Source organism: Candoia aspera, chromosome 10 (genome assembly GCF_035149785.1).
Source record: "Candoia aspera isolate rCanAsp1 chromosome 10, rCanAsp1.hap2, whole genome shotgun sequence".
Classification (NCBI taxonomy): Eukaryota; Metazoa; Chordata; class Lepidosauria; order Squamata; family Boidae; genus Candoia; species Candoia aspera.
In genome coordinates this window covers 5,032,733-5,058,868 of record NC_086162.1, presented here as the reverse complement: position 1 = coordinate 5,058,868, position 26,136 = coordinate 5,032,733, and the positions used below count along the sequence as shown (strand labels likewise).

At 45.2% G+C, this 26,136-nt stretch overlaps 1 protein-coding gene across 1 annotated transcript in view; it reads right to left on the bottom strand.

The window, feature by feature from the left end:
• Positions 1–26,136, bottom strand: part of ADGRB2 (adhesion G protein-coupled receptor B2) — a 158,363-nt gene that overhangs the window by 3,572 nt on the left and 128,655 nt on the right. Inside the window, 6 exon segments of the mRNA XM_063312278.1 lie at positions 321–425; positions 5,965–6,000; positions 9,608–10,272; positions 11,596–11,635; positions 13,596–13,691; positions 17,611–17,782. Of these exon segments, the coding sequence (XP_063168348.1) occupies positions 321–425; positions 5,965–6,000; positions 9,608–10,272; positions 11,596–11,635; positions 13,596–13,691; positions 17,611–17,782 (1,114 nt within the window).

The following is a 26,136-nucleotide window of genomic DNA, read 5'->3' as shown; positions in this document are numbered from 1 at the left end:
TCCAGGAGATGGTGAGTTCCATACCTTGGATGTGTTCTAGCCAGTCGTCTTTCTCTTGCATTAATAATGACTAAGCATCTAGCTAGTGTCTTCTTCCACTGTTGTGGAAGAAATCTCTACAATCAGGGACGCTTTCATCTGGAGTCCTGCACTGAGCAGAGGGTTGGGCTCAGCCAAGTAACTGCCCCCTTCCAACTCTGAGATTCTAGACTTTTGTTTCAAGGGTGTCAAACCTGCTTCTCAGCCTGCAGCTCTCTGGAGCCCCCTTCCTTGTCTCACTGAGAAGGAGTTGCCTTTTGTTCTTGTCCTCCCATCCTTACCTTTGCAGCATTAGTGGCTGGAGCACGATACCGATCCAATGTGTGGAATTTCTGATTCAACTCATGGTACAGTTCTGAGTGGCGTTTCTTGGTGTGCATAACTTTCTACAAAGGTTCACAGCAACAATCCCCAAGATGAGAGGAGGGAGACAGAAGGGAAAAGAGAAGTCACTAGAGGCTGTTTGGTTAGAGGAGCAATTCCCCTCGCATCTAGCACCCAACGTCTGTGGCTAAAATGGCAGAAGAATCAAGTGGGGGAGCTGTCTTCATACCCCCTTGAAGCTTAGCTCAGCCACCACCTGTCAGCCTTCCCAGGTAGACCGGGCAGGAAACACGACCAGATGAGCTAATTCTACTTTATTGTAAGGCTACAATAAGAGAATCTTGCAAGTCTGAAAGTACAAATCTCCTGCTGTCCCTTTTTACGGCCTACCAAGTTAGGGCAGATCCTTTCTAAGCTTCTTCCTCTGCCCATTACTCAGTTGTGGGCTCCTCCCCCTTTTATCTGGTCGTTCCCTAGGTAGCATCTCCTCCCCTGTCTTCATTCTCACTTTGCATTACACCATCCTTCTAGGCAAGGTAAAGTATGCTTCCCTGTTTTCTGCTGTAGGGTGCTTATGAAAAATGGGCAGGGGAACTTATAATGGGCAAACAACCCCCCAGTATTTTTCTGGAGGCAAAGGCCCTCTTTTTCAGGCCAAGAAGGTGCAGTTGTCACCTACTCTGTGGATCAGTTAGGGTGGCCAACCTTCTTCCAAGCTCTCTGAATACAAGTGAAAGTGGAAATCTGAAGAGATGAGTCAAAAAAGTGAAGATGGTGCTGTGTCTGAAGGCCCACCCCTTATGTGTGTCATGCAATGCCCATAAACAAGAGATGGGATTTGGGTTCCATAGTCACAGCACCATCTTGACTTTTTTTTTAGCTTCCCAGCAGATGCTCCTCTTTCTGGCATTGAAGCATGAAGTTGGGACAACAAAACCTGGCACCTAGGACTAGAAAGTGATGTGGTGTTTAAGGGGCTAATCTTCAGTTTCATGCATGTGCACATGTGTGCATGTGCATACTCACAGATGGACATTCACCAAAAAGTAGCTATTGGGGAAATGATTATATTTGCAAATATGGAGCTGGGAAGCATATCAGTGTTTCTCAACCTCAGCAACTTGAAGGTGTGTGGACTTCAAGTCCCAGAATCAAACTCCAGTCCTGCTGGCTGGGGAATTCTGGGAGTTGAAGTCCAGACCTCTTAAAGTTGCCAAGATTGAGAAACACTGGACTAGGCTATTGTACTGGCTCAGGGGAAGGACCAACAGTTTGGGGCGCATTCTCCTTGACCTGCTTCCATCTTGTTTTGTCACAATGAGAAGAAGAATAGTTTTCAGGTGCATTACAACTGGACATTATATGAATCAAAGACTGGGCTCAGCATGTTTTTGTTCTCCTCTCCCCTCCCAATCAAACTTTCCTCTTGTATTCTGCCTTTTCAGATTGTGAACCTGAAGGTTACAGGGATTATCTTCTTCCACATTTTTTTTTTTACTATACTTGTCTATAAACCACTCAGAGACCTTTTTCCAATCAGAACAGGGCAGCAATGCTTTTAATAGATAGATAATAACCAATAACAAAACCGGAGTCAACCCATTCAAAGAGGTCCAGGCTATCTCATGAGGCGACAGGGGCTGAAACCAGAAACCTAGACTTGGGGATGGCCTTCCAGAAGCTTCAAAATTAAATTTTTCCAAAGGGCCTTTGGGACTGATCACCATCAATACTTTGGGAATCGTGTACCCATGGTTGGTATCTGGTTTTATTTTACTTTTATAATATTGTACTTCGTGTTATGCTGTTATGAGGTTTAGTGAGCATTCTTTACCATGGCTGTTTTATTGTACTGTATACTTTTTGTTGTAAGCTGAAGGGAGCCTGGAAGGATTCAGGAGCACACCAATGTAATAAATAAGCAAAGAAATCAATCAATAAACAGATGTTCCAGAACACTGCCAACAGTAACACCCATCATAAAGCATAACTAACTAGCAGACTGGTGACATGTCACAGCACAGAACATATGGAAAAGTGGCAGTTAGGAACCCGTGCAAGGATGAGAGGATCACAGCCTTTCTCTGCTTCACCAGGAGGAGTATGTGAAGATCGTATCATAGCAATCTGGAAGAGTAAGAAGGATGCATGCAATTTGCACGCATGAAAATTTTACTTTGACCACACGACCAGATGACTCAGGCCTGGTCAGATGCTACTTTCAGCCACACCACTTGAAACAATGCAAGGGCACAGATGATTCCCAGAGACATTCGAAGTCAAGCTAGACATGGAAGTATCCAGGACAGGGATATCTTACTGTTCTCTTGATTACTGGGAAATGTATCTGGGAATCCACAACACCATTGCTGTTTCTAGGTTTTGAAGGTTTTGCATTTAGGTTGAGTTGAAATTTCTGTCACTACGGGGGGTTGCTGGGGAGGGACAAGACGTTCACTCTGCCCTACATCAATCCAGAAATGTGGTCGAAAGTGTAACTGCAGAGAACCTGTACCTGGTTCACAAACAGCCTTCCTATTTTGACAAGAAGGGAAGTGGGGGAGAGAAGAAACAAGACAGGTGAGCGTTAAGAAAACAAATAAAACTGAGTCCTGAGCTGAAGGTGAAAGATACTGCTGTAAAGTAGGGTTTCGTGAAAAATGTGTTTAGTTTGCATTTATTCCAGATTTCCTTAACGCTTATTTCCAGAACCAATACACAGACCATAACGCAACTGTCTTTTTAATATTCATGTTTTTCTGAATTTTGCAAAGCTGTTTCCTAAATCCAGATGTTAGGAAATGCAGGTATTTGTGAAAATGGGCACAAAATGCTTATACTGGCAAAAAATAACTGAAATGTATTATAAGAAGGGAACTCATTTGGAAAAGAATGCTTATATTAGAAAACAGCACACACTCTTTTATACGTTAGAAAAAAGGTCCACGTAAAATAGAATTCTATCTTCTCTTCCCTCCTGCCGCTCCCCAGCTGATCTGGAAATAAGAATCTAAGCAAAATTAAACTTGACAAATTCACCTGAGTCAAAAGCAGATTGACAGCAGAGTCCTGGGCATTCTGCACTAGAAGTTTGCAACAGTTTTATGCCAGTTACACTGACACAATTCCCCCCCCCCCCAAGAATTCTGGGATTAGCAAATTGCCAAGAATATGTATTCATTTGTAAAAAAACCTCTCCCCCATTAATTCCTGAAGTTTCAGAAGATCACTGGGCAAGAGGGGTTATTATTACGATTGCGGTTATTATTATTATTGCAGAGCTGCCCATAATTACAGATCTTAAATTGGTTCGCAATAATGTAAAATGCAAAAAACAGACTGAAACAGTACCAACTATTCAATTTAAACAGTGCAGGAAGAAAAAGACAAAAATGAAATGAAAACACACACACACACACAACTTTTACACAGTAATGTCTCAGTGAAAAAGTAGACTTAAAAAGTGCCTAAGAGATATAAACTCTTGATGGCCATCGGTTGGGGGATACAGCAGTGGTGGATCCCTGCACTCAGCAGGTGGTTGGATTAGATGTTCTTCAGGCTCACTTCTACCCTTACATTTTAGAATTCTAGCGCTTCAGGATGGAGAACATTTCAGATTGAAGAGGCTACACTGAGGAGGCCTGATCAGCTTGTGGTTCTTGGCATCCAGTGGAGGACTTTCCCAGTTGATCTTAGCAATCAATGTGGTCTGTGACATGGAAAACAATCTGTCAGGTGTCCTGAAGTCATTTCTAGGTCAAGAGCAAAACCTGGAGCTTATCTTGGTAGCTACACAGCAGGCCATGCAGTAGCTTCAGCTGATGCATGATAAGTTTCTTTGGGCTTCAGTGACATTGATAGTCCTAGGATCACCCCCAAATAACATACCTGCTCTTTCAAGCAGGAAGTGCCTTCCCATTAGGTGAAGCAAACTTGGTAATTCTTGGATTCTCCCCACACCCTTGATTTCCAACCTGTCCAGATTCAGTTTTCAGGTTGAATGGTTTCAAAGGCAAAGGAGTGTAGAGCTGATACTGCTGCCTTTCAGCTAGTTTTTTTTTTACATTTTTTTTTCTTTCTTGTATTGTAAACCACTTTGAGTCCTGTGAATTAGGCAGTGTATCTATTTCTGAATGTATCAATAAATACCAACATATTGATGATACTTCATCCCAAGTTGATAACTACCTCCAGTGGCTTCATACAGATGCTAAATGCCACTGTGGTCATCCCTCAGTATAGCTGAGGCAGTCACCTAGTCTAATTCTTCAAAACCATCTCTGCAAGTACTATTGGCATCACTGGAACCTAAGGCCCCAACCCTAACTCACAGAGATGCTCCAGGAGGATATTATTGTTGATGTTATCAAAAGCCACTGAAAGATCAACCAGGATGAAGAATATCTCTCTTCTGCAGGAGGTCATTTACCATGCCTGATTATTGTCTCCTCAAACCAGGCCAAAAGATTCCTCACAAATCTTACTGATGTCCTTGAGACTTATAAACTGGAAGTGATCTCATAGAAATCGGCCAGGTATGGCCTGGACATCTTGGTATGTACTGCAGCAAATGCAGAGTTCATGATAATATAACGACAAGTGATTTTATCCTCTAAAAGCCTCACAAATCTGTCACTGCAGATCCCTGAAGGTTCCAACATTGGGATTTCCAAAGCAGATGACAACAAACACTTAATCACTTTAAAGAGCTCTGCTGGACAGCTACTTGAGGATGTAATGGAGATTGCACAGAAAGCTTTCTCGGCAGCCTTCACCACTGTGTAATAGGCATGAATGAGTCTTATAGCATCTGCATTCTAGTGGTTTCCTGAAGAAGCAATGACACTGGATTTCACTGTTCCAGAGAGAGGTCTTAATGATAATTGTTATCAATGGCTTATTCTGTTTCCATTCCATAGATCAACAGAGGTCCCAAAAAGTTCACTGTTCTGGAAATTCCTCCAGAACATTCCAGAACCCAACAGATTCCCTAAAACTCCAGGACTGATTTTCTAATTGGTCCCCCTCCCTGCTGGAGAAGGAAAGTGAAGAGATACCTAACTTCCCCATGTGATGGTCTGCCCATGAACGCAGATCGTCATGCCCCAAATATTCAGATCTCTCCATAATCTCTCCATAATCAAACTGCCCAGAGGCCTCCAATGGGAGGAGATGGGCAGGGATAAATTAGATAAATAAGTAAATAAATAAATAAAATCTAAGGAAAATGCCAAATCAAGGCTAGTGCCCTGGCTCATGCGTTGGCTTGATGACAACTTTAAACAGACTCATGGCCATCAAAGAGGTAATGCAATCTTAGATAGGAAGAGAATAAATATTTTACAAATAGCTCTGGGCAACTACCTATCAGCCCATCCCCCACACCAGGAGTGTGAGTTCAAAGACAGAGCTCCCACCTAGGACACTGTCCCCCAAATTCAGCTCCCACCAGAACATGGTTGACTGGACACCATCCATCCCAGGGGTATCATTATAGAGCCTAGATAACTGTCTGGCCAGCAGGTAAAGACAGGGCACAACTGGAATTTCTGATATGCCAAAAGGTGTCACTCAATTATACCCCAGGTGGGCACTCACCTCAAAATCCAGGTCAGAGTACCGTAGTCTTTTCCTCTGGGGAGGAGGCATGAAGTAAGCACACCACAAGGGGGGAGGGGGAAAAAAAGAAAAGCCTTCATTACTTTGTCTAGTCCTGTCAGTCCTCCCAGGTAAATCAGACAGGAGACACAACGAGATGAGCTAATCCTACTTTATTGTAAGGTTAAATTAACAGAATCTTGCAAGTCTGAGAGTACAAGCCTCCCACCCTCTCTATTTACAACCTGAGTAATTAGGGTGGACCCTTCCTAGTTTCTTCCTCTGATGGTTACACTGTTGTGGGCTTCTTTCTCTTTTATCTGATTGTTCCCTAGGAGGCATCTCTCCTCCCCTCTACCCCAGTCTTCCAAGGCCATCCTCACATTCCATCACAAGTCCTTAGACTGAGTTTTGGAGAACAGGTGGGTTGGGAGGCCCCCAAGGAATCCTCAGAACCTGCAGAGATGCAAGTATGGGGAAGGGGCTAGGAGCAGCAGGAGGAGGAAGTTATCCCCAAAACCTCACAGGAGCGGACAACAGGGACAACCCCAGTGTGCAGTTTGATGGCCATTTCCTGTGGCCGATTGTCTGTGGCTGTAGAATATGTTAAGCGGAGCAGTTTGCTCCAGGATCTGGCAGATGGAGCAGCTACTACTCTAGCTGCATCTTCTAACAAGCTCTTAGATAACCATCTTCCAGTGGCATCCAGACCTGAGGAGCACAGATCACTTGGGCGAGTTTTCTCTTGGTTAGTACCCAAAGCATTGGGAGAGCAAATGTAAGGGGAGATGCCGAGCTTTAGGGAAGTTGGTTTTGGACCTCAAAGATGGGGAGTTGATTGCATTTCGGCACAACTCTCCCATTTTGGGGCCTTCCGCGTATGGTGGAAGAGATAATAAATTAACCACCAGCCCTTCCCAAACTCCATGGCCATGAGAACAGAATCCAGAGGGCAGGCCCCCTCTTCTCCCTGTCTACCAATCTCAGTCCCACTGGCAACTTGCAAGCTCAGCTTTACTTCAGCTGTGGCGTTCCTTCCCCAATCTCTGCAGAACCCATTTACTTTCCCTCCCTCCTCTGGACCCGTCCTGAAGCTGCTGTTTCGGGGCTTCCCACAAAACAAACAAACCAGCAAAAGTCACTCCCACAGCCAGCCTTGTCTGAAGCGACTCCTTTTTCTCCTCAGAAAACCCAAATTTGAGGATGAAAATGCAAAAGCTCCCATGGCAGTGCCAAGCAGAGAAGCTCTTCAGCAAAGGAGAGGGTGCAAGGGAACACTTGGCTCACGGCACAGGCAATGAACACCAGAGGAAAAACTAGGGGATAAATGCAGGTTGTCAAGTTAGGGATCCGTGTGGTCTCAGGATGCAGGAAAGGCATCCTGGAACAGATGGAAGAATGGATCCTCTTATGCTTCTTGAGCGAGCTCTGCTTTTCACAGCAGAAACACCCTTGCCCCATTCCTGCCCCTGAATTCCAAGCCAGGCCACGGGTTGCAGGCAACAGGCCATGCAGGGGAAACAGACACAGTCATGCTACAGGGTCAGACTGGTTGAACAACCACTGCTAACCACTGGGAGCTAAAAAGGCGAAGGCCATCTTTGGCGGCACTAACAACAGCCTGGCATCCAGCTCCAGTGGCACCTGCACTGATTAGTCCAGACTTGGAATGCTGTATCCAGTTCTGGGTACCCCACTTTAAAAGAGCACCGAGAATTTGGAGCACGTTCAGAGGAAAGCTACCATACTGATCTGGAACCCACAGCATACGAGGAATGGTTCAAGGAGCTGGGCATGTTCAGCTGGCCAAAAGGAAGACCAAAAGGAAATAATTGCAGTGGTCTATAAGGAGCTGGCAGGCTGTTACATGCAAGAAGGGCCAGGTCTTTTTTCTAACAAAATTGAGAGGAGGACAAAGGTCCAATGGTTGAAATTAAGAGGAAGAAGATTCAAGTTGAGTATGAGGTGGAATTTCATGACAGTAAAAGGCATCACGCAATGGAACAGGCTGCCTGAAGGTGTGGTAGATTCCTCTTTGCTGGAGTTTTCAGTTTGGGGCCGGATGGACAACTGATGGGGGTGGTTGAGTGAGATCCTGCCCTAAGCAGAAGGTTGGACCAGATCTATGAAATCCCTTCCTACTCATGATCCTAGCTTCTGTTTCTAATAAGTGGCCAGCATTGTTGAAAGAGGGAACCTTTGGACCTTCATCACAGCTCTTTGAGAGCCTCTGGGGGGAAGCCACAACAGTTAAATGTAAATAATCCCAGTGTAAATCTGAGTTGCAGAGAGCTCTTCCAGCTTCTGTTGCAGTCAAGGCACATTTAATTAGACAGATGATTCCAAAGTTGTGCACAGGTTATCTTGTATGCCAGCCCCCACTTAGGCTCAAATATCAACTTTTATACATTTACACACCTTTTTTTATGGATTCCCTTATGCAGAACCAAATGTTGCAACCACCACCTCTCCCCACATGGACACCTGTGCACATCAAATGCATTTATAGCATTTTCAGAGCCAACCTATGCAATTAGTAGAATTGAGGAGGAAAAGGTCTTATAGGCGTATACCACTTTTCATAAAATCTATGCAAAAACTTCTTTGCACATGGAAAACTTGATATTGGAGGGAGATGTCTGGACTGGAAACCTTTTTCATGAGATGTTCTATTTCTAGGTGCTGACAACTGTTTTGGAGACAGCACCATCCAAACGTGCCATACTTTTCAACTTTTCCTGCATTCTGCTTCAAGGCTGCAATCCTGCTCTAAACTACAATTCCTTGTTGCAACAGAAATAGCTTAAGGTCCTTTTCCTCACCAGCATCTTAAGCCAGGATAAAATCATAGGCAATGGCTAATAAATGGACATTAAGCTACCGTTTTCCAACACTTGTTCTGGAGATAATGTGTTGTTTATCACATCTAGATTACATCTGCACTTGCTAGCAGATATGAGTTCAGTCTTGAGACAACCAGGTGGTGTATTACAGAAAAACAGTTCTGATTAGTTCTACTCTGACTATGTATGCTCTTATCTGCAAGTTAAGACTCATGGCATTCAGTGGGATTTATTTCATGTTGCTGTGCACAGGACTGAAATCTTTGCTAGTTGCACCTGGGAAAGGAAACAAGACGAAGCTTCAGCTGCCCTCCACCATCATTGGATCCTTAGCTGGAGGGGAGGAGGAGGAGGAGGAGGAGGAGGAGGAGGAGGAGGAGGAGGAGGAGGAAGGCAGCAGCACCATTTGCAGAAAAAAAGCTAGGAAGCATTGGCAGATAGGATGGAAGCAAAGCGAACATGCTTCTGTGGCAGCTCCTCATCCTGGACCCAGAACAAGGGAAAGGTTAAGATTCAATGTGTTCTTAAACAGAAACAAACCCAGTTAAACTCAACAGGACTTATCTCAGAGCAAGTATGCAGAAGTATTTAACAGCCCAAAGAATAGCTCACTTTGGGTTTCTGCCATCCTTTCAGCCTTCCACACTAAGCTACTTATTCTTTACCTCCCTGGCTACCTCTGAACTCATGCTTGCACAAGCAAACTCATGAGCCGGAAGCTCGGCTCAGGGCAGAAACCAGCTGCCAGCTGCTTCAGTTCAACTTCAAGGCAGCCTGTGCAGACACAGAGGGACTCTTACCTCCAGGGAGCCCACTTTCATGGCCGAGCCAGGCACGGTGCGTGGCATGCTGCGGCTGCGCTCTGACAAGTCTGAGGCCAGGATCTGCCGCACGGTGGGGTGTTGCTTGAATTGAAGGCCGTACGGGTGCTTGACTGTCCCATAGGGCTGGTTCAAGTTCACGGTGATGTGGTCCATTGAGGCAAAGCTGGGGTAAGCCTCGGCCTCCATCGAGTGCCGGCCCTGGGCCAGGCCTGGAGGTTCATCCAACTTGATGTTGAGTTTGCCCTCTTCCCTGGTGAAAGGTTTAAGGCTCACTGTCCGCCGGGGAAGCACCATGTAGTTGCTCTCAAGGGAAGCCTCCTGCGAAGGCAGCCAACCGTAATCCAGTTGCCGCAGGTCGCTGTCTCCGCACAGGTAGACTGGCCCTCGTGCGACATCCAAGTTAACGTCCTTCTTGGCAGGCGGGTCACTGAGCTCCTTCAGCCCTTTTGCCACATTGTGTGTCATTTGGGGCATCTGGGCCAGGATGGAAGTGGGCGGGATGTTCCCAGGGAGGGTGGAGAAGCCCAGGCCACCTTCGGGGCTGGTGTTGAGTTTTGGATCCTCATCGCCGTCCAGGGAGATGCGCGACAATGTGCTTGTGATGGTGGCTGGGTTGCACGTGTTAACCCCTTTAAAGAGGACTGGGAGGGAAGAGGGTGATTAGACCGATTGCGAAGCAGAGCCCCCTGTGCTCTGGCAATTTGTCACTCTAGGGAGTTTGGACAACAAGAAAACCAATTGCCCAACAGGGGTCCTTTCTATTTTTAAACTTTTCTAGCGGGGGTAGGAGCGTGTCTGTCTCTCAGCTACCCTACGTCAAAGTGCCCCAGGTGCAGAGAAACTGATTTTCCTGAGGCTGGAAATCTGAGTGTTTAAGGAAGGAGTGGAGAATCCTGAAACCTGGGGCAGGGAGAAACCACTAAGTTCATCTGAGCTCAGCTTTAAGCAGTGCTAGCAAGGGGGGAAAAATCTGCTTCTCCCCTCTAGCAATTCTCATTCTGCTTGACGAAACAGACTTTGCTTTCAAAATTCCTTCCAACGCAAATGAGAATGTTGGTAAAGTCCTCCTGAGTGTTCCTGCGCTTATTTAGGAGAGAATCAAGGGTCATGCCCGAATGGCTTGCCTTTCATTGCACTGCCACATCCCCAGTAAATTGCCTCCTCCCTGGAGTCTCACATTTTCACTGAATCCCATTAGGAAGGATTTCCTCCCAGGAATAGGGGAGGGGTGGCTCAAAATTTGCAAGGTGATGGACATGTTGTGATTGGGGCACACACACCCGTGTACAGAAAGAGCAGGACGTCCATTGTGATGTTGTGCCTGCCATCTTGCAGATGTTGACTCCACCTCTCCAACTTAGAGACATCCCTGCCAGGCACCTTTTAAACTGGAAAGAGTACGCAGGCAGAAAGGTGCTGGGGGATGTCATAGAAAATAATTCCTCTTCTGGTAGCTTCTTCTGCTACTTCCAACCCTAAAGTCAGCTGAAAATCACTTAGTGAAAGTTGGAAGAAATCTCAAGCACTCTTGAGAATAAAGGGGTAAAGCAGAAGGGGAAGAAAAATTTGGACCAATCGCAAAACCGGTTTCAGCACAACATTCATTTTAAGCATCAGGCTGAATAGGTGATGTGGAGGCTCATGGGGAAAGCGAAGGGAAATTGGGGTGGTCAGAAATGACTATTGGTACATCTGTAAATAGTCTGACCTGGTCATAACATTAACCTTGAGCTGACTGGGCCTTGGACTGGAAACTCCACTTCTTGTATACTTCCTTTCTTTTTGCGGCATGTGCCCATCCCCATCAAATTCTAAGCTCTTGACCTCCCACAGTCCAACAAGAACTTGGGTTTCTTCTACATCGGGAAAGGAGGTAAAACTGGCCCCTTCTCCATCATCCAATATGGTCATTCCACAGCCAAACCCTCCTTTTCTCACACAGGAAGGAAGAGAGAGGCCCTCACCTGTCTGACACGCCAGGTCAACATCCTTTTCAAAATCTGTCTATAAAAACACAGGAAGAGGGGGAGAAAGGGAGAGAAAAAGAGAGAGAGAGACAGAGGGAGGGAAGAGAAGAGAAGAGAAGAGAAGAGAAGGTGGGAGTGGAGAAATGAATGCATCATGGGTAGCAAACGAGATTCAGTTATCTTGCTTAACTTTGGACTTTCCACATTGACTAACGTTATGTTGGGGATTAGAGGAAGTAGGGATGCACAACGTGTTCTAAATTTGGAATGGCTGTTCTGTTCTCAAGCACCTTGTAGATCAGTTTTGGCCTAAGCTTGGGACCAAACGAAGAATTTCTTTCCCTATTGTTCTGAGTGTTCTGCCATAATGAACAACAGGAATTCAAAACAAGTCTTTGATCCTCACTTTTCAACATAAAAAACATGTCTGGGTTGATTATCAACACTGAATGCTGCTCACCTACAGCAAAACAGAAGAAGGGAATGACTTAAGAAAATAAATAAAAATTCCTATAGCAAAGAAACAAAGGGACAGTTAAATGGAAATGAACATGTTCTGCAGCCCTTCTGCTTGCTTGCTTGCTGATTTATTGATTTATTGGGATAAGGAGCACTCAGCAGGGATTACCATCCCACCTACATGTGTGGTCCTAGGATAAAAATGAAAGACTTGTTGTAAGCTCTTATCATTCCCTGTATTGGAAAAATCAACATGTTTTCAGTTCTGTTCTATTGGAACACAATCCACTTGAAAAGTTTTGAGCACTGTTTGCATATTTAAGTATATAGTATATTTTGAAAGCCAGGCTCAAATGGTTTTATTGTGTGTGCTTGGCTGCACCCCCAATGGCAGAGTTAATATTTGATGACTGATCAGCACGAAACTGGCATAGAGGTGATGTCAAAGATGGCCAAAATGGCAAAGCCCGTCCCATAAGTAAGGCCATTACCACCAACCAGATCATAGCTTAAAAACACACACAAGTGTGTGCTGTGAGTCAGGGACCTCTTAGTCTAGTCTCAGTAACTTTGATCTCATTAGCCCTTCACTGGATTCACATACTGCATTAGGAGTTGTTATTTTAATCATGGTTCGTAGAATATATTCAAAATATCTGGCTTCCTATATCATCCTGACTGCAATCCATAATGTAAAATTCAGAGAATGTCCCTGCAATCCTTTGAATATTAGGAAAATTGATTTATCATAATAGAAATGTTCAATAATCACCATCCATGAAACTATCAGCACAGCCAATCTCCACAGTATGTGTGGAGGTTGAAGGCATTTGGACATTGAAGGCCTGTAGAAGGCTTCTATTGACAATATACAAGAGCAGTGTTTCTCAAACTTGGTAACTTGAAGACTTGTGGACATCAACTCCCAGAATCCTACTGGGGCATTCTGGGAGTTGTCCACACATCTTCAAGTTGCCAGGGTTGAGGAAAACTGCACATGAGTAACAGATCCACAAACTTGAATGCTTAATCTCCAAGGATCTGTGAGCTGCCAGGAGCTGGTGGGAGATTGAGACATTCATGTGTCCCCCCATCCGCATCACATGCACAGAATGTTGTCATGGAGAGAACTAGGAAGAGATCAAAGCAAAGCCAGGAGGGTTGGCTTTGAAGGGCTGCAACAGCAAGATGTGTGACTTTTTCTACCCTAAGGACCTTCCTTAGCCTTTGATGGGTCTGGACAACTACATTTGTTTTCATTTACATTTAAATAGAGTTAACATCAAATATAATTCAAACAATTCTCCGATTATGTATGGGATCCTCTCCTCCTGTGCATTAAAATAAATTTGGTAATGTTGGGAAGTGTCAAGCCACCCTGAAGATCTTGTGGGGAGCACACCCAGCCCTGGGACTTTAGGGTGCATACCTCTGCTTTACCTCAATAGCCTCTAGGTGCAAGACTCTGGCCTTTTGGGTGTCTACAGCTGTTCTACTTTGTCTCTTCTTTTCCCACAACACAGCCCACACTCACTCACCATGATCTGGACTTGCCCATTCTTGCAGGAATCTGGGGAATTCTCATTTTCATCACTTTTACACACTCCAATCTGGCATTTCACCACATCCTGGACCTGTAGGAGACAGACACATCATTTGGCTCCAAGTCTTTCTCCACTACCTGTTTTCCATATTTAGGTTCTGGAAGATAAAATCTGGCACATTTCCCAAATAAACCCTAGATACCACCTGTGTCCTACTGCTGTAGAAAAGAGGAAATTGGGTGGAAAGGAGTGCTGATGGCTTGCAAAGAGATTTCCTGATTTGGGGCTCATGAGAGGGAAGCTGATTGACCCTTGCAGGATACCAGCTGGTTCTCTTATTGCCCTAACACAGAAAGGTCAATGTAGGAAGAAAATGTAGGGATCTGTAAAAGGATCCTTCCCCTGTGATTCCTTCTGGGTGAGCTTGAGAAGGGAACAAGTTTTCTGACCTGGCACTTTTGTTAATTTGGCCTCCAAGGGATGTAGGGAGAATGACCAATGGCATCACCATTTTTGGCCCAAGTATTGGTTAGAGGGATTTAAAGGATGAAATGGATGCCTTAAGCCACCCATTTACCCCTTGCTAAAAGGAATCCATGAACCTCTAAAAGACATCCATTTCACTTCTCTCTCCCCCAAATCACCTAAGAACTGGGCTGAAGGTGTTGGTTTCACCCACTCTAAAGGGATGAGGGACTACAGGAATGCAGGCTAGTTATGGATTCTCCTGGAATTAGCAGAAGGGACATGAACAATTCATGGAAAGTAAGTAGAAGCTGCTGGCAACTTCCCTGCAGTTGGGAAGATGTGTCAGAATAGCAGGCGTGATGGGGCAATCAAAGTCCCACCCCTTAATGTGAATAACACTGAAGGGAGAGGGTGGGGCTTCCACTGCCCAGTTGTGCCTGCCATTTTCTTATTTATTTTATATCCCACCTTTATTATTTTTATAAATAACTCAAGGCAGCAAACATACCAAATACTCTTTCCTCCTCCTATTTTCCCCACAACAGCAACCCTGTGAGGTGAGTTGGGCTGAGAGAGAGGGACTGGCCCAAGGTCACCCAGCCGGCTTTCCTGCCCAAGGCGGGACTAGAACTCTCCTTCCATGCCTGATTGGCTCTTGGGCTGGGAGAGAGGGACTGGCCCAAGGGCACCCAGCCGGCTTTCCTGCCCAAGGCGGGACTAGAACTCTCCTTCCATGCCTGATTGGCTCTTGGGCTGGGAGAGAGGGACTGGCCCAAGGGCACCCAGCCGGCTTTCCTGCCCAAGGCGGGACTAGAACTCTCCTTCCATGCCTGATTGGCTCTTGGGCTGGGAGAGAGGGACTGGCCCAAGGGCACCCAGCCGGCTTTCCTGCCCAAGGCGGGACTAGAACTCTCCTTCCATGCCTGATTGGCTCTTGGGCTGAGAGAGAGGGACTGGCCCAAGGGCACCCAGCCGGCTTTCCTGCCCAAGGCGGGACTAGAACTCTCCTTCCATGCCTGATTGGCTCTTGGGCTGAGAGAGAGGGACTGGCCCAAGGGCACCCAGCCGGCTTTCATGCCTAAGGCAGGACTAGAACTCACAGACTCCTGGTTTTGACCCTGTTGTTCCCCATTCCCCACAGGTGGATGCCCCTGGTTTGTTACCAAATGTTTCTGGTCTTATATTAACAATGTTTTCAACAGATACTTAGATCAGTGTTTCTCAACCTTGGCCACTTTCAGATGAGTGGACCCCAACTCCCAGAATTCTGGGAGTTGAACTCCACACATTTGAAGGTGGCCAAGGTTGAGAAACACTGAGCTAGATTTTTACATAGAGTCTATTTAGAAGCTGGCAGGATCTGCATCTCCTACCATCCCTGGACACCACTTTTATCAGTTTTTAAAAATTCTGACTCTCTCTGACAGCATACCCAAATATGCCAGCTATTTCAGATCGCCTTGGCACCCAGATGTCAGCGGTCCCATGTGTCCAAGTTACCAAGTTGGTTCCAAGGGTACAGCTGTGCAAAGCTCCCTCATTCTGACCAGGGAATGAAGACTGCAGGGAGCGGCTGGTTGCAGCAGGCCCTGCCCTCACCACATCCCTGTGCTGATGCTTTGTGACTATGAAACTCACAGTAAGAGAAACAGGGCACTGGAAAAGGAGTGGGGGATTCCAGCCTTCAGAGCCAAGATGGATGAAATAGGGAAGAAACAGCACAGGTCAAAGGACAGGAGGGTCCATCTTCTTCCATATAGGTGGTGGCCATTGATTGGGCTCATGATTGAGCAAAGGATGGGGCCCCCTCTTGAAAACCATTCAAGCCATCACCTGCATTGTTTTCTATTGCGTCTCTTTCAACTGAATGATAGAGAATTTGCTTTCACATTTTCTTGCGAACAATAAGAGAATTCAGTAAAATTTACCACCTGGTCTCCTTGAACATATTTAGTTGTGAGTTGGCCAAAGGCACCATGCAACCGCTGTGTCTTGCACTCTACAAGTCACTCTCCAGAGAGTTGCAGTCTCCCTGGCTTCTAAGGCTTCCATTCAGGGAAGACAACCAGACAGATTTCCTCCCCTGGACTTTTTCAGGGGCAGTGTTACAATCACTGCGAAGGGAGACCCTGTCCTACAGAAATTCTTAGAGAAGTCCTCTGTTTCCACAGAAGAGTTTGCCAAAATGCTCGACCCAGTTTGCCTCCTCCAAATGCGGTGGGGAATATTGAAAAGCCATCTGCACTTAGCTCAATTGATTTCACTACATGAAATGCTCCCTGCTCTGTAGGCAATTCTCTCTTCCGGATGTTGGCTAGCTACAGCACATTTATTTTCTGAACTAAAGGTGAAAGTACATTATTGTTGTTGCTGGAGTCTCCATCAAGTCAAGCTCAACTGCTGGGGACTTCATGGACATATTTGTGTAGTTTCCTTGACAATGGTATTGAAGTGGTTTGATAAGAGTCTTCTGCCAGAGTGTAATTTTCGTTTTTCCAGTCTATCTTGGAGGTGCCGCATTTCCCAACCTCCTTAGCTTCTGAGCTCTGAGAAGGGTGGCCAGGTGTTGTCTCCTACAGGCAGTAGTAACATTGTTGTTGTTGTGTTTAGTTTCTGTCCCCCACATTTCAGGATACAAGTCCCCCCACAACACATTCCTTTGTATGGAGGCGGGGTAAGTGGGAAGTCCAGTTGGAACAGAGGTCTAGAACTTTGCCCACCTTCTCTCCTTAGCTCTAGAGGGAGCCTTCATATATAATGTTTTTAGAACTGAAAAAGTTGTGGCAGAACAAGAAAGAATGCTGTCTCCCATTTCGTCATCCCTTTAATGAGCAACGAAAAGGAGAGTGCAGTAGTAGAGGATTAAGGGACAATTCTGAGCCAAGGTCACATTTGGAATTTGGATGCATCTTGTGGATCCATTCCCAGGACGGTCTTCCAGTATGTGCTTCTCCTTACAGTAGGCTATCTAGGGGACCCAAAGTATGAAGCTTGATGCTTGTGCTATGCCTAGTTTTAATGTTTTAATTCAGGTGGGGCAGGGAACCAGGTGAGCAACAAGGGAGGGGCTTGGGAATGCACTGATGGCCATAGGTCTGTATTTCCTGTTCCTATGATTTAGGAACACTCTTTCTGAGGTAGAAGTGGTGATTTTCTGACAAAAGACAAAATAGATTTGTTTTTGTTTTTGTCTCCATCAAATCTTGTTCACTGCCTTGGCCAACTCCATTAACTAGATCAGTTAAAAACCTGAAGGCTACATTTGTACAGCTTGTAAAACGTAGTTAATGCCCGTGTGTGTGTGTGTGTGTGTGTGTGTGTCTGGGCTCCGCAAACCCAGCCCCCTTGGTTAGGTTATGAATCATGTCTGCAGCGACTCCAGAAAATGGGCTAAACAATGGGCTGGGTTTGGCATGTTGTATGAATGGTCAGTGACTTGGGCTACCCACTGCCATTCTCAGGACTGGCCTGCTCAAAGACACCCCAGGAACACCTCCAGACCCAGTGAACACCCAGCAAGCTGACCACTCCAAAGGCCCACCTCTCTGCGCAGAAAGCAGTGGACGGTGATGATGACGAAGCCCTGCACTGAGTTGAAGACGGCAAAGAGGACTTGAAAGAGGATGGAGCGCCGGTCAGTCATGGCAAGCACAGCCGACATCCAGGTGAGTGCCAGGAGGGGAAGAACCACGCAGGAGCTCCACAGCGATGCCCTGGGAGGGGGCAGGAGGGAGAAGGTGAGAGAGACAGGCCCAGGGGCCAATTGCAGAGACGTTGGGTCAGGGATGCGTACAGGCTGGCTGGGAAAGAGCCTCGGGACCATTTTGCTGGGCTATGAAGCAGTTTGAATGGGAGGGCTGATGTCAGACAGCTGTTGGATGAACGGACAGCTCAGGGTGTGTCAGGTCTACCTCCCACTCCCTTGTCCCAACCTGTGCCTTTAAGATCATGGATGCATGATACCATGCTATTTTATCTCCTCTTCATTTTATCTCCTCTTTTAAAATTCTATTTTATTCTGGCTGATGCCCATTGTTTCTTGGTAGGGTCAACTGATTAATCAATACAGCTCTACTGTACTGTACTAAGGATGACTGGAACAGAAGTTCAACACATCCAGGAGGCAATAGGTGGAGGATGACCATGCTTGAGAAATGTGGTAAGTCTCTACAGTCAATGAGGGAACATGCTCTGCATGTACCCAGTGGCATGCTCATCTAGAATTTTAGCATTCCAGGGTTGAGCAGTGGCATGAAATGAGGGGTCCCCACTTCTCTGAGGCCCTGGGGTTCTTGCAGGAAGAAATTCACCAGCAAGATCCTGCTTCTTGCTCCTCATTCAGTCCATTTCCTTTCCCCTTCTTTAAGGCTTTCCTCCTTCAGCCATCCCTGTCTTGGACCAAGTTAACCAAACCTGAGATGACCTGCAAACCCACTGCTTCTGTCATTGCCTAAACCTTGGATTAGACTCTCGTCTGGGCAAAGGATTAGTTTGCTTCCTAAATTCCATGCGGTTCTTCACAAAATCTGCAGAGGGCCAACTAGACAACGTGGTAAAAAAAATCCACATTAAAAAAAAAGAACAAAACCCAACAACAACACAGACATAGCTAGGAAGTTACAAAGGAATTCTTCATTCCCTGTTCTGCACAATAGAACTTAAAATAAGACTTGCTGGATCAGGCCAAGATCCTATCTGGGCCAACAACTTGCATCACACTGTGGTCAACCAGCTGCCTTCAGAAATTCACAAATATGAATGGGAGGTTGATAGCTGTTCCCACTATTGGTCCATAATAGGCCTACTATCTCTGATTCCAGAAGCACTAAAGAGCCATTGATAATCTGACCTGCCATGAATCTGTGCAATCCACTTTTACAACCACCCAAACTTGTTTGCTGACTTGGCCTGAAAGTAGAGAAGTCCACAGTTTAATTCCACACGGTGTGAAAAAGATGGTCCAGAATCTCCCCAAAGTTAGTTCTAATGGATGGATCCTGAAGTCCAATACCAAATACACTCTGCATTATTTTATATGTATCTATTATGACCCACTTTTCCCCTATTTGCTCCAGGCAAAAAAACCTCCTAAATCTGGAATATTTCCTTGCAGCGTCCCTGCTGCCAAACTGCCCAGCATTTCAAAACAGCAGAGGCTCAACTGTCCCGAGTTTGCTTTTGAGATGGTGGCAACATTGTCTCCCAGCTGGGCATTCAACAAAACTGGGTTTCTATCGATAAAGGCTAAAACCTTCTCGAGATCTATTCATCCTGCCCAGATTGCAAACCTGGCCACTTCTGGGGTAGGGTGGAAGTTGGTTGGTGAAGAGTCTAAAAAAGAAAATCCCGTTTGATGTCCCTGCTCAAGCCCACACTCAACCCTCTTTATCTTTCCAGGAACATGGAAAGATTAATGGCTTTTTCCAGATGTAATAGGCTGCATTGCATCCTCTTGTCTCTGTCCTTTGCATGCACTAAAAGCAAGAGAGAGAAAAATGTGGAAAAATAAGCAGGCAGCAGTTCATGCATGCGATTAATTAGTTTTAACTGTCTTTTAATTCCAGAGTCCCCTTCTGTGTCTTGCTTGGCTGTTAAAAGCTTGTTAAATGAAATGCAAGAAAACGGAGCGCATGTTTCCAGCCACGTAGATGGGAGAAGACACGGCAGAGGAAAAGCAGGTGAGACTCAAGGAGGGTGGATTGCCAGTTTGCTAAAGGGAATCACAGTTTGCCACATACTAGTCTCCACTCCCCATTCCAGCCTCCATGCCTAGTGAAGCATTGGGGACACAGTGAGGAACTTGGAAAATTTCTCTTAAAAATTTAGACTGAACAAGTTCCATTGGTGCAAGGTTGGGGGGTGGTTTATATTGCTATTTTAAAGTCCATATTGCCCAGATTGCAAATTTAATATTTTTCTGTTGCTGTTGTTTTATATGTGTAGCCTGAGCAAGCCGCTTAGCATATTTTGATTTAACATTGTCTTTCAGCCAAAATTATGCACTGTCCCTAATTACCCTGATATTGTCAATTTAGTTTTGGATATTTTGGACATTTGGATACTAAATTCCTTGCGCTGGTTAATTACCGCAGTAAAGACTAAACTAAGCTAAAGGGAATCAGATTTGTTTCCTTCCAAGGATCTTCTCAATTTCTTAGGGGAGGAGACCTGAGTGGCCCCAAAACCTGAGTTTATTGCACCAGGGAAGGTCTCCTGCAGAAGCTTTGCGAAAACAAAGAAGAGCTGCCAGTAGGGCATAGCTGCTCTCTAGGCAATCACCGTCTGTAGAAGAGGCCAGGGAGTCAGCTAGGTCCAATTTGGAAGGCCACAAGCGGTTGTCAATTTGCAAGAGAAATGGAAAAGTTTCCCAGCCCCTGGGCTGGGGGGGGTGACTTGCTTCAGCTTGCTGCCCTCTGCCAAAAGAACTGCTATCGCAAGCGATTCACACATGCACACTTTTTCCAAAGTGCCTTTTCAGCAAGCAGGGCTTTTAAAAAATTGCCTTTAAAAATTAAACTCCTCTTCAACTCTACCTGCTTTGCTCCCTGGGTGCTGATGGCAAAAAGGTTGGGAGCAGAAGGTGGCCCAGTGCATTTGCTCAGGTGCAGGAATGTCCACAGAATATGGTAAAAGAAAAAGAAAAAAAAGTCAAGGTGGCTGCCATGACAACGTGTGGCCCATAAAAATGGGCAGAGCTTTGATTGCTCCATTGGGGCTCCCATCTCGATTTTTCTAACCGCACCCTGAGTGTCAGCCTTCCCTGGTAGACCAGACAGGAAACATGACCAGGTGAGCTAATTCTATTTTATTGTAAGGCTGCATTAACAGAATCTTGCAAGTCTGAAAGTACAAATCTCCCGCTGTCTCCTTCACAGGCTGAGAAATAGGGAGGGTCCCTTCTGAGCCTCTTTCTCCACCCATTATGCAGCTGTGGGCTAAGCTGTCTCTTATCTGACCGTTCCCTAGGCAGCATCTCTTCTCCCTGTCTCCCAGGTTCTTTCCCACGTAGCATTAGATTGAGGATCCCCTTGCCTTGGTGGAACAGGATGTTCTCTAATGGTGCGGAAGGAGGCCACAACTTCCTCATGGAGAGCCCAGGCAGGCCCAAACCTTAGACAAAGTCAGGTAGTAGATTGGAGAAAACATAAAATGGCAATCAATGGGTAATTCCTTAATTTACCATGTCATTATTATTTTTTTTAAATATCTCTTCGGGGTTGGGATTCAGTTGCTCTGCTTTCACCACTGCCCCATTTTCAATGACATCAGGGCCAAATTATTAATGGCAGATGAACTCAAGGGCTCCGACCTTGAAAAACTGATTTATCTTCTTGCAGATGTGTTTCCAACTGTTAGCAACCAAGTTGCTACTTTTGCTCTGCTCTCATTTAAACTTAGGAAGAAATATTTACTAGTTCTTAGTTGAAGCTTTGGCTCTATTTTGTTGTAACCTTTTTATATTTAATGCCTCTTTTATCATTTTATTTTATAATGTCATTATTTTATTGTTCTTATACTTCCTTGTATTTTATTGCATTCTTTTGGTATGACCTGTGGTTACAACAGTAAATTTTACTTACTTATATTGTTCTGCTTTCATCTACTCTCAAGTGCATCCCAAGAGCATCCTGAGAGGGAGTCAAAAATGTCAAGACGGAGGCTGCATCATTGAAGCCCCACCCCTTTTATGTGCATCATACAAGCATCACAGCTAAAAAAGGGTGGGCTTGGCATAGCCCCAACCACTATCTTGATTTTGTGACTCCCCATGGGTGTGTGGGAATGACCTTGGGAGACAGGAGCAAGAGCTGAAGCCTAGATAACGGTCTGATAAACAAAATCTGAGTCCGAAGGAGGGGTGGGGGTGGAGAAAGCATCTCAGAAGGGACCCTCCCTAGTTTTTTGGGAGAGTAAAGTGAGGGATGGGAGGGCTACTTTCAGACTTGCAAGATTTTGTTACTGTAGCCTTAAAATAAAGATACATAGTCCTCCTGGTTGTGCTTCTTGTCTGTACATCCCTTGGCCTGAAAAATCTGCTCTAGACCACGTTTGACCTAGATCACATTGGCTCATGGCTTTTTCTGCACATTTTTGGCTGTTTTGAGAAATATCATCTTTTTCTGAAGTTTTTTTCAACCTCCTCCACCTCTTTTTTTTTTTTTGGTTAAGGTGTTTAAATTAATCACAGACGATGGCCATGTGGCACCACAACATCAACCCCTTTGATTCATGATCCAGATGGTGGACCCATGAAGGAAAGACAAAGAATCCATTGGAGCTGGGTGGCTAATAAATTTAAAATAATGATAATGACAATGATAAAAAATAGCAGTGGGAACATCTGGAAGAAACCACCAAAACCACTAGAGAAGGAGTCAAAAAAGAAAACACCCCAATAGCCTACAGAAAGAATGACACTCAAAAACTTTCGAGAGGAATACATGAACAGCTGCCAAATTTGGTGCCTTCTGGATATGCTGAACCATCATTCCAACCATCCTCACTCTCTGGTTAAATAGACAGAGCTGATGAGAATTTTAGCCCAAGACTTCAAGAAGGCACAAGATTGGGGAAGCTCACTGTAGGCTCTCCGTATTTTGTGGGAAGATTTCCCCCCTCCCTCAAAACAACTTGCTAAATCTGAATATAAGCAAAAGGAGGAGAGGGGAGATAATTCAGTGGTTAAAGGTGCATTTGGAATGCAGAGGGCCCACATTGCGTGCAATCCATTATCGCATACTGTATAGCAAGGGTGAAGCACACCACTATCTTTCTGCCCTTGCTGGTGGCAAAGGTGCTCTTTCTGCCCTTTTGGCTGAGAATGGTGCTTGGAAAGAATCGTTTTTGGTTTTAGGCAGATGCCAAAGACTCTGACAGGCGGAAAGGTTGGGGCATTCAGGAGAAAGCAAATGAGAGATGGGAAAAATGCAGGGGAAAAGAAAAAAGAAAAAAAAGATGGATTAGTTGTAAAAAGGACCACCCATCAATAACTAGCATGGTTTACCCTTTTCTCCCTTCCCTTGGTGCTGGAGAGGTGGGAGAAGAAAAGCTGGCAAGCTGGCTTTGCCCCCCACTTTTTCAGGTTGAATGCTAGGACTATCCCACTAGCTTTCCAAGCCAATGGTGGGGAAGCTAACCTTCCCCCCATAATTCCAAATAAGAGGAGGGCAGGTCTTCAGGTCCAGTTTAAGACTTCTCCTGGCTCCCTCCCACATCACAGGGCTGGAAGGTCTTGCTTGACCCCCATGCCCAAAAGGAGCATGAGGCACCTGGGAGGGGCTGAGAGCTTAACACCAAAGCAATATAAAGCATCCACACTGCGTGCAATCTATTATTGCATATAGCAAGGGTGAGGCATATCATCATCATAGCCCTTGCTGGTGGCCAAGGTGCTCTTTCTGCACCCACTTGTGCAACCTAAGTCCTCTGACATTAGTCCACACAACCAGGGTTCTTTGAAAGCGCTGATTTCAGAGATGGTGCTTATCTTCTGGTTTGTTTGCCCACTTACGCTGCATAACTAAGTGCATTTGGGTTTTGGAGTGTTCATTATGCTGGAGGCTTTTCAAGTGCTCAGTGTGAGCTTGGGTCAAATCCAATTTAACTGTGGTCCTTCCATCTTCCCTGCCACCCCCTCCCCTTTCCCAAGAAGGAAATGGTTTAGCTTGCAGAAAGGAATGCCATGGCCAAATGATGCGCAAAACTTCTTTTTCTGCAGTTCATATGTGAGAGTTAGTAAATCAACCCAGAAAACCAAAAACAAGGTAAGAACAAATCTGACCATTGCAGAAACTAAGGACGGTTAGAAACGTATTGCCAAAATGGAGCAACACCAGATCCCAATTTATGCGTTGGGCTTTCTGTTTTGGAGGCCAGCAGAAGACACTCTTTGGAAGGCTGGTCTGAGTCACAAATCCACCAGTCAATTTCTTTCTCCTGGATTACAAATTATCAGTAAACACATCGCTCATAGCCTTATTGCAATACGCTTCTAAAAATAAGGGAAAGATGCAAATTTTCATGAGCTGCCTCTGCAGAATCTCAGCCCTCCAAAGCACTCTCACTTTCACACCCTGGCCAAGAGAGATTTCCTCCCAGATGAGGTATCCCCATCTGTCATTCTGTGGTAACAACCCACAACTCCAAGTTAACATCAGAACATGGAGTCCACGGGGCATAAGTGACATTGTGTGTGTCCCTGTGAGGACTGCATCTCACACAAACAAGATAAAAGCAAATCTGAACTCAGCACGAAGCACAGATGGAAGCAGGCCAACTTGCTCAAAACAGGGGGGCCAAGCAATCTGTTATGTAGGGCAGGAAAGAACATAAAAGCAGGAGGGCTTGAACCTCATTTTATAAATAGGACTAGTTCTTGAATGCCAGCTGGTGCCAAAGTTCTTTTGATTAGGGCTTCCTAACTTTCTTCAATAAATATGACTTGTTCTTAGTTCTTGGATTTTCTCATGAGTGTATCGAAGTGACATCATATCTGCAAGCAGGAAAGCATATCCAATGGGTCATTACCATCGAGGAGGGCCTCCAATTTTAGGAGCCCTCCAGGACATGGTACTTTCTTCTGTCTACCAAAAGAAGCCAAGCAGGAGCTTTGTTTGTTCCTGATCATCCGCATGGACTGATCATTCCCTTTGGCACTCTAGATAGGATGGGCCACTTTCCTTGGGTTGAAGCCACAAGACCTTACCAGAAGGGGTATTGTCTATTTGATTAGCCTTTTTGGGGAGGGTGGGCAGGGGATGGGAAAAGAGATGGGTGAAAATGCTCTAGTGGGGCATGTGTACAACATCCTTTTCTTTGCAACTTTCCCCAAAGAATCTCTTCCCTCCTCCTCCTCCTCCTCCTCCTGTGTCTGTCCTTCTTCTTGAATTAGAAGCACAAAGCACAAACAAGGGCCAAGCTGTGGATCCTGGGAGATTTATTTATTTATTTATTTTTGTTAAATTTACATCTTGCTTTTCCTACAGGAATATAAAATGGTATACAAGCCCTTCCCCTGACAGAAACTGGTCCAAATCCCTCCAGGGAGCTTCCATGGTTGAAGGTCAACTTAAACCTCCCCGATCTTAGCCCAACACCTTCACTATGACACCACCAGGCTAGAGGGCGCCATTCTATTCATAGGCCACTGGGTAGAAAAGACCATGTAGGAGAGGATTCTCCTCTGATCTAACTCAGGGTCTGACTTCGTTTGGAGTGGAGAGGACAGGACAATGTCAAAGTGGGTAGAGCTGCACCAACCATATGAGTGGAGAATAAGATTTTCTGTGGGGACCCACTTTTTAAAACTGCTAAGGTGACAATATTTGTACAGCAGTTTTCATGTGTTTCCCACCTCAAGATGGCACCAACCCTACTCTAGCAGGACAACTGGAGGGATGCGGGTCGCCCAAAAAGGGTTTAAGCATGTTTTCTTATGCAAAAAATTGTATACTGTATTATAATTTCTGCAAGAGTTAAGGAAAATCTGCACTGCACTTTCAAAGGCTTCTGTGCCTACATATGCACGCATAAAAGATACGCTAAATGTATTGATTTCCACTGCCAGCCGCGGTTCCATTCTAGAGTTGTATAATAAATCATCATCCAGCCCGCAAGCTTAAAATGTCTAATTCCTGATGTGTTCATAAATTCCAAATACTGGGGATATACCCCAGAAGGACATATGCTTTTTTAACATGCAGCAATCAATGCAGGATATTGACTGTCCTCTTGATTTTAGCCCCAAATTTGGGGATAATAGGACAAGATGTGCTAAGTATATTGATTTTTCACTGTCAGGCATAGTTCCACCTTACAGACGCCACTGAATTTTACCTAAATCAAAAATACAAAGTGACTTCCAAGAATCCTCTTAGGAATACATTTGTCAAAGTGTCATAGGATGCTAAAAATATTTTAATTAATATGAGCAGCATTTCAAAAAGCTGAGCAAAGGCCTGGAGGCATTTGAAGAAAGCCTTGGACACCTACAAGAATTCAACTGAAGTGAGATTCACAAGGAATTGGGAGGGGGCTCTGCTCAGGCCAATTGTTTTTGTATACATTG